Source organism: Abrus precatorius, unplaced genomic scaffold (genome assembly GCF_003935025.1).
Source record: "Abrus precatorius isolate BTA unplaced genomic scaffold, Abrus_2018 Scaffold9, whole genome shotgun sequence".
NCBI classification, from domain to species: Eukaryota; Viridiplantae; Streptophyta; class Magnoliopsida; order Fabales; family Fabaceae; genus Abrus; species Abrus precatorius.
In genome coordinates this window covers 24441707-24449295 of record NW_020874439.1, presented here as the reverse complement: position 1 = coordinate 24449295, position 7589 = coordinate 24441707, and the positions used below count along the sequence as shown (strand labels likewise).

General features: G+C 35.4%; 1 protein-coding gene across 4 annotated transcripts; it reads left to right on the top strand.

Moving 5' to 3' along the window:
- Nucleotides 1-1964: 1964 nt before the first annotated feature.
- Nucleotides 1965-6909, top strand: LOC113849008 (auxin response factor 18-like). Of its 4 annotated transcripts, none has more exons than XM_027478524.1 (14): nt 1984-2733; nt 3016-3131; nt 3290-3385; nt 3482-3538; nt 3807-3959; nt 4075-4159; nt 4314-4404; nt 4507-4671; nt 4761-4874; nt 4957-5029; nt 5120-5267; nt 5362-5963; nt 6174-6361; nt 6474-6909. In XM_027478524.1, exons 1-14 carry the CDS (start codon nt 2673-2675, stop codon nt 6631-6633), a joined length of 2109 nt encoding a protein of 702 aa, XP_027334325.1. In that variant the 5' UTR covers nt 1984-2672; the 3' UTR covers nt 6634-6909. The 4 variants fall into 4 exon arrangements, with proteins under 4 accessions (XP_027334324.1, XP_027334325.1, XP_027334326.1 ...); XM_027478525.1 differs by having other exon boundaries at nt 5410-5963; nt 6474-6893; XM_027478523.1 differs by having other exon boundaries at nt 1965-2733; nt 3016-3385; nt 6474-6903.
- The last annotated feature ends 680 nt before the right edge of the window (nt 6910-7589 follow it).

The window sequence follows — 7589 nt, the reverse complement described above, 5'->3', positions numbered from 1 at the left end:
CCTGAACACATCCTATGTGAAGGTACTTGTACTTTCTTTTATGGTCATTGAGGGAGGATTTGGACAGGAGATGAAATTCTTCCCCTATACCTTTCCCTAAAGGGATATTATTTTCAACAGTCTTGATAATATAATCAGAACTGTTTTTCTTGGGTTGGTCTTCAGGAACATATAATGTATCCTGAGGAATGACTGGGATGGTCCAGTCATCCATACTTTGATTGATCTCTTCAAAACGAACTTTTTTGTCGAAGAGGTTGTGTTTGGGTGTGATTTCAGGAGAATGATTCTCCTGGTCATTAAAGAGATTGGTTTTAGTTGGAGAGGAGGAGGAGGAACTTGAGCCAGAACGAAAGGAAATGCGAGAGAAAGAGCGTAAGAGTCTGGACATCATATAAAAACATCTGGCTCATCACCCTCATTTGGTTCCGTAACAATACATCTGTTAATTATTTATAACTTATTCAACTGGATCTACATCTGTTAATTATTTATAACTTATTCAACTGGATCTGGTTATTTGTGGACTTTTTTTTTTTTTTTTTAAATTTATACTTACAAAATTCTGAAAATTCTTTTACTATAGCCACCAGCTTCTTATGTTCTTTGTTTCTTTTGAATACAGCATCGTCAAATTAGCCTTACTGCCCTTTCAACCATACGGGACTTACTGCTACAGCCCTATTCAAAAGAACGAAGAACTGCTGTACTTCCAGTAAAGGATTTTCTAAAAACAAAGAACTGTACAAAAGCAATATTTCAGCACCATTAGTTCGTGGCGTTGTTACAGACAGGGAAGAGAACCCGAAGTGGATCAAGGAAACAAAAAATATGTAGATTAACAGACTGAAAGGAAAGTAGGCAGTAGCAGGACTACTAAATGATATGCAGAAATTAAAAGTGCAGTATGTAAAACAGTTAACACATAAAGAAACTAGAACGGTGGTATAACCAACACAGATCTAGTGAAGGGAGAAGAGAAGAAAACCGGAGCGACGGTAGTCCGAACAGGACCGGCTAAGAGGGAGAAGAGAGGAAAATAATTTGAAACAGCAAATTTTATTGAAAGATCCCAAAGAAGAAGAAGGCTTACAAGAAGTTTTTCTCTCAGAGCTTCTCTCTCTTAAACTAATTTAAATATTATTTTTAAATTTGAAACTTTAAAATATCTAAAAAAATCCCAGATTATTTTAATTTTTATATCAATAGTTGGTAGCAATAAATTTCACTTTTAAAAATATTTTATCAATAATTAATTTAAAATTTTTCTGTAAAGATATTTAGAAATATTAAAATATCCCTTTAATTGATTATTTTAATAATTATTATCATAATCAGTATTATTATTTATTTTTAAGTTCCGTTGGTATAGTTAAATCATAAATAATAAAAATATTTATTTAATTGATATTTACAAGTTAAAAAAATATTTAATTGATATGGTTGAATTCACAGTCTGGCATAACGCATTCCATCTGACGACGACGATAATAATAATAATAATAATAATCGTTTGCTTAAAAAACTAATTTAAATGTTTCAAAATCAAAACTTTAAAATATTTAAAAAAAACTCAGCTTATTTTAAATTATTTAACAATAGTTGGTAGCAATAAATTTCACTTTTAAAAACATTTTATGAATCATTAATTCAATTTTTTTCTGTAAAGATACTGGGAAAAAATTAAAAAAAGCCCTTTGAATCAAAAGTTAAATGCGGTTATTACACTTTAAAAAAAAGCGGTTATTAAATAATTTTAAATAACTTTTGTCGTAGCGCAGGTAACTGATGTTATTATTTATACAGAAATAATATTTGTTTATTATTTTTACGAAGGAGAAATAAATATCATTAGTCTAATGAGTAATGAGACATTTAATATAAGAATTTGTATTTTTTAATAGTAATAGTAATAAAAAATAACAAAGCATGTTTAAAATAGTGGCCAATGAGCTTTGAAGAATAAGTTGCAGTAGGCTAAGCTGAATCTATAGGCTAGAGGACCAGAGTCTATAGACTGTTGAGAGAGAGACAGAGAGAGAAAGAGAGGTGTAAAGGAAAATGAGTACTCAACTTCTCAAACTCAAATAGAAAGAGAGAGAGAGAGCACTCAACACTGCATTATGATATGAGGCAGCAACGTTGTTGGCAAGTTGGTAACGTGGATTCAGGTCTTTTGGGGGAAACAATCAACGACAACGACAGCATCAAAAGGAAGAGAAGACCCAGAACCGTAACAGCTTTCAGAAGCTCTCAAGCTTTTAAAAAAGTGGTTTTGAGCTCAAAATGAAGGAAAAAAGTGATCTTTGATTCTGGGTCACAAACAACTCCAAGAAAAAAATAATAAATATAAAAGACACGGAGAGGCACCACCGTCACCATGCTATGCTATCTGCAACTGAAACTTGAAGCAGCAACACCACACATATAATAATAATATGTGTTGTGTGAAATTGTTTGTTGCTTGTTAGTGGTTATCGAAGAGAAAGAGAAGAAGCAGCAGCTTTGTAATTATGAATAGTAGGCGCATTTAACTGTCATGTCTGGTTGGTGTTTGTGTTTCTCTCTCATGGGTAATTGATGGGGTAATATCTGTTTGTGGCTGCTGAGAAGGACCTTTCAGTTTGTGTTGCCTTTGTCTTTCTGTTGCGTGCTTTTGTTGTTGTCTTTGAATGGCACATCTTCAGTGTAATCTCAGGGGCCCCGGGAGTGGTTGTTCTCAACCGGAAAAAGGTTGCAATTTCGTCTTCCATTACTCTATTTGGTTACTGAGAAAGTTTCGCCACAAAACGGAAATGCCTGTGTTTTTTTAGCAATTGCTCATGTTGGACTTTCTTTTTTGTTTTTTGTTAACATGATGAAATTGTTGAGACCCTTTTTTGGTAAGAACATGGGGGAAACTGGGGTGGAGCTTAGAAGAAAAATGGAAGAGAAAAGTTTTTAACTTTCTTAGAAACCATGCAAGGGTATTAAGGTTATGTTCTTCTTGTAATTACTTGTTTTGCGTTTTTACAGGTTTGAAGGATGATGATCTGTATAGAGAGCTATGGAAGTTGTGTGCAGGGCCTTTGGTGGATGTTCCTCGTACTGGAGACAGAGTTTTCTACTTCCCTCAGGGTCACATGGAACAAGTATGTTTTTTTTTTCTTCAATTTTTGTTGCCATTTTTGGGTTGTGGTTGGTTGCTTTCAAATTTTGGTGCAAACCTAACCAAACCACTTTCCTTGTTGTACTTGCATACGAAACTTTTTGGCCTTCTGGGTTTTTTTTTTTTTTGCTTTTGTTGCAGTTGCAAGCATCTACGGATCAGGAATTGAACCAGGAAATTCCCCATTTCAATCTTCCCTCCAAGATTTTTTGCCGTGTTGTGAACATTCAGTTGTTGGTACTGTTGTTTTATTCCCCTTTGCTTTTATTTCGTTTTGTTGTTAAAACGACGGTTCACGTGTATTTATTGTAGAATCTTGTTAATTTTCTGTAGGCGGAACAAGACACTGATGAGGTTTATGCTTGCATTGCTTTGCTTCCAGAATCAGATGTGAGAATATATGTGTCTCCTATCCTTTTATGGTTTAGTCTTGTCGATCTGTTTGGTTGCTGAGAGTTACATTTTCTGAACCCACTTTCCCCTCATTATTAGCTTGTCTAATTCTGCTTTATGATATTCTCAGCTATTATAAAAGAAAAAAAGAAAAACTCATACCAAAAAAGTAGATTTCAGATTGAGAAATGGGGATCGAAACTTACTATATGCTTGACAGTTATTGGGAGTAATCTTTTTTTTTTTTTTTTTGGGTTTCATACAGCAAACTGAGCCTATAAATCCTGATCTAGATGTTTCTGAGGCCCCAAAACAGAAGTTTCACTCATTTTGCAAGATATTAACGGCCTCTGATACTAGCACACATGGAGGGTTTTCTGTTCTGCGGAAGCATGCTACCGAGTGCTTGCCTCCATTGGTATTTAGTTCTTTGAGTTTCCTTTAGCTGAGGCAGAATGTAAATGTTATGTTTAACACTTAGTAAAAGAAGAAATCAAAATTTCCTGAATTTTTAATGCTTTTATATATTGTAGGACATGACCCCACCAACCCCAACTCAGGAGTTGGCTGCAAAGGATCTTCATGGATTTGAGTGGAAGTTTAAGCACATATATAGAGGTAATTTGGTTTTGATATGAGGATCAATTTTTAATCTGAAGTGAATGAAGATTGTGATTTGCATTGAGTGGAGAATGTTAGAGGCTAGAGACATAGTCCTCATATCTACTTTACTCTTGGGAATCTTGTTTATCCCTTTCGCTAATGTGGTCAGGTCAACCAAGGAGACACTTACTTACAACTGGCTGGAGTACATTTGTTGCATCCAAAAGATTGGTTGCTGGAGATGCTTTTGTGTTTCTAAGGTATTTAAAATGTAAATTTGATGCCTTGTGTATTTTCCTGTTTTTGATTTTGGGCTTCTCAGTGTGATTGTCTGCACTATGTTCTTGCCTTGATTGTTGCAGGGGAGAGCAAGGGCAATTGAGAGTTGGTGTTAGGCGGTTGGCTCGGCAGCAGAGTCCTATGCCTTCATCTGTGATATCAAGCCAGAGCATGCATCTTGGAGTGCTTGCCACTGCTTCCCATGCAGTTATGACTCGTACCATGTTTTTGGTTTATTACAAGCCAAGGTTTGTATAAATTTTGAATTGTTATATATATGTCACTAACTTATAAATAATCCAACATGTTTGTGTAAACATGTCCTTTATCCCTTCAGGACAAGCCAGTTTATTGTTGGCTTGAACAGATATCTAGAGGCTGTCAACAACAAGTTTTCAGTTGGCATGCGTTTCAAGATGCGATTTGAGGGCGATGACTCACCTGAGAGAAGGTATCCTTGTAAACAGTTATTGTGGTCAGAATGTCACCTTCCCTGCTACTTGGTATTTAATTACCGTGCAATTATTTGTCAGGTTTTCTGGTACTATTGTTGGGGTCGGGGATGCGTCTCCAGGATGGTCAAATTCACAGTGGCGGTCCTTGAAGGTTCAACTTTATTCTCAACCATACATCCGAATTCCCTTCCTCTTAATTAATTGTACGCTTCCCATTTGAGCATTTATATTTTTCTGTCAGGTCCAATGGGATGAACCAGCAACAATTCCAAGGCCTGATAGAGTTTCTTGCTGGGAGATAGAGCCTTTTGTAGCTTCTACTGCTTTGAATGTCACACAACCAGTGGTGAAGGGCAAAAGGTCTAGGCCTAATGATGTTTCCTCTTCTGGTAGGTTACTGTTGTTCTAAAATTCTCTTTTGGTGAATTGTTGATTGACTAACATTAACTAGGCCTAATGTTATTTTCAATTTAGCTGCTTCAGGTTTGTGGTATCATGGTTCTTCTCATTCTCATGAGCTTACTCAATTAGGTGGTGCTGCTGAAGTCCAAAGCAAGGAAAATCAGGTTGTATGCTCTCTTAGACAGAAAGACGTTAATAACAATCCTATTAATGCTAACTCCAGCAGCTCTAGAGCGCGGATGGAAGGAATGTGGTCTTCTTCACCCCATTTGAATGTCACTTCTAACCTCTTTTCTGATCCCAATAACAAGAACAGCGTTACTGTGCGATCGTCCATATCTAGTTATCCCAATGTTTCATCTAGATCAAGCGATGGTCCCACGGCAGAAGATGTGAAAAAGACTGAGAATTCCCTAGATTGCTGGCTATTTGGAGTTAATTTGACTAACAAATCTACCATTGTCATTACTCCTTCAAAGAGAGAATTAAGATGTCCTAGTTTAACTATTGTTCCTAGTGGTCCCAAAGAATCTATTCCTGCAGCTGCATGTGAATCTGGGAGGGTTCAGACTCCTAACTATTCACTGTCCAACAAGGGGCAGAAGCAAATTATTTCTGATGCATCACCAAATGAGTGGCAGAACAAGCAGGCCACTGTACCATCCATGAGGACGCGGACTAAGGTACATTTTCAGCCTTGAGCGAAATAATCTTAAGATTCCTTTCATATTTTGGAACAAGGTCAAATTATGTAAAAGAGAATAAAATTGGTCATCCTTTAATAGTTAAGGTCAATTCTAGGTAGCTAGAAATCTTTAGTGTAACATTTTCTTTCCAATTTTCCCTTCAAATTTCATTTTGTTTTCTTAACTAATTTATTATTGTTTGAGAAGGTGCAAATGCAAGGTGTTGCTGTTGGTCGTGCACTTGACTTGACCATGTTGAATGGCTATGATGATCTCATAGAAGAGATTGAGAAATTGTTTGATATCAAAGAAGAGTTGCGTTCACAAAACAAATGGGCAGTTACTTTCACTGATGATGAAAATGACATGATGCTTGTTGGTGATGATCCATGGCCGTGAGTAACATCAACTTTGTTGGCTCCTTCACTTTCAATTACATGTTTAATTATAACATGGGTTTAATTTATTGGTTTATTTATTTTCCACTTGGCACCTCATAATATGCAGGGAATTTTGCAACATGGTGAAGAGGATCTTCGTTTGTTTAAGGGAGGACTTGAAAAAGATGAAATGCAAGCTACCTACTTCTTCATCAGAGGTTGAAGAGACTCTATTGAGCCCAGATTCACAAAATAGGGATGAGACTCAACATTCTCACATGCCTTAGACATTTTAACCTTTTTCTTTGTTTTTGGGCTAGGGAGGGGAAAGGTATCAGATGGTATGAGTTGCTTAATTTTATGGAACTTTCACAGCAACTGCAGATTAGTGGACTAAATTATATAGTATGATGATGACAAAAGGAAGTGCAGTTGGATTTTAGGTACTTATATTGTGAATACTTTTTCTTTTTTTTCCTAGAGTGCCATCAGCATGTAAACAATTATGCTTTTTCCCATCTCTAATGGATTGTTTGTCTGTGATGTGTCGATTTGTTCTACATGCATGTTACCGTGTTTTGCTAATTTTGTTTGTGTACATCTCTTTTTCATGGTTTGGGTTCTGGGTGCTAATAAAGTGAATATTTGAACTACAACTTCTAGTGTAGAAATAGATCTATATTTAAATATATTCAACGTGAATTAAAACATGCCAAACATAATAGTTAAAAAATATTGAAATAATAGTTAATATATATATATATATACTTTAAATATGAAATAATTGTTGAAATATATTAATTTTTAGTGGGGGATAGCATTTTTCCTTATATTGTTTAATTATTTCGACGCTTTGCCAATATCAAATATCGATGGGAGATTGTCAGTGACTAACATGGTAAAAATTGAAGGTGTCAGGAATTGTGTAACACTAACAAATTGTAAAATGAAGTGTAAGAAATTTGCTTTAGATACAAGTTAATTGTAAAATAAAATGTGATTTACAAGTTATCAAATAATGCAAGTAGTTGACTTGGGTAGTAGTTATCTTAAACATGTACTTAAATTCGGGGGATTAAGGTAATGCGATGGGATGTAGCGTTTGAATTGTTCTATGATAAAGCATTATTCATGTGCGTTGAGGCAGAGTCCTTTTGTAAGACAGATGTTGACATGACATGACTGGAGGAGACAATTTTTGGTGTCTTTGAGATACGAAACTTTCAAACAATGATTGACCTAG

Excerpts from the sequence above, each read along its gene's own strand:
- LOC113849008 (XM_027478522.1), top strand. The coding sequence starts at position 3,047 with ATGGAAGTTGTGTGCAGGGCCTTTGGTGGATGTTCCTCGTACTGGAGA. Across the intron at positions 3,386-3,481 it reads TTGTGAACATTCAGTTGTTG|GCGGAACAAGACACTGATGA; the intron begins GTACTGTTGTTT and ends AATTTTCTGTAG. Across the intron at positions 4,875-4,956 it reads GATGACTCACCTGAGAGAAG|GTTTTCTGGTACTATTGTTG; the intron begins GTATCCTTGTAA and ends ATTATTTGTCAG.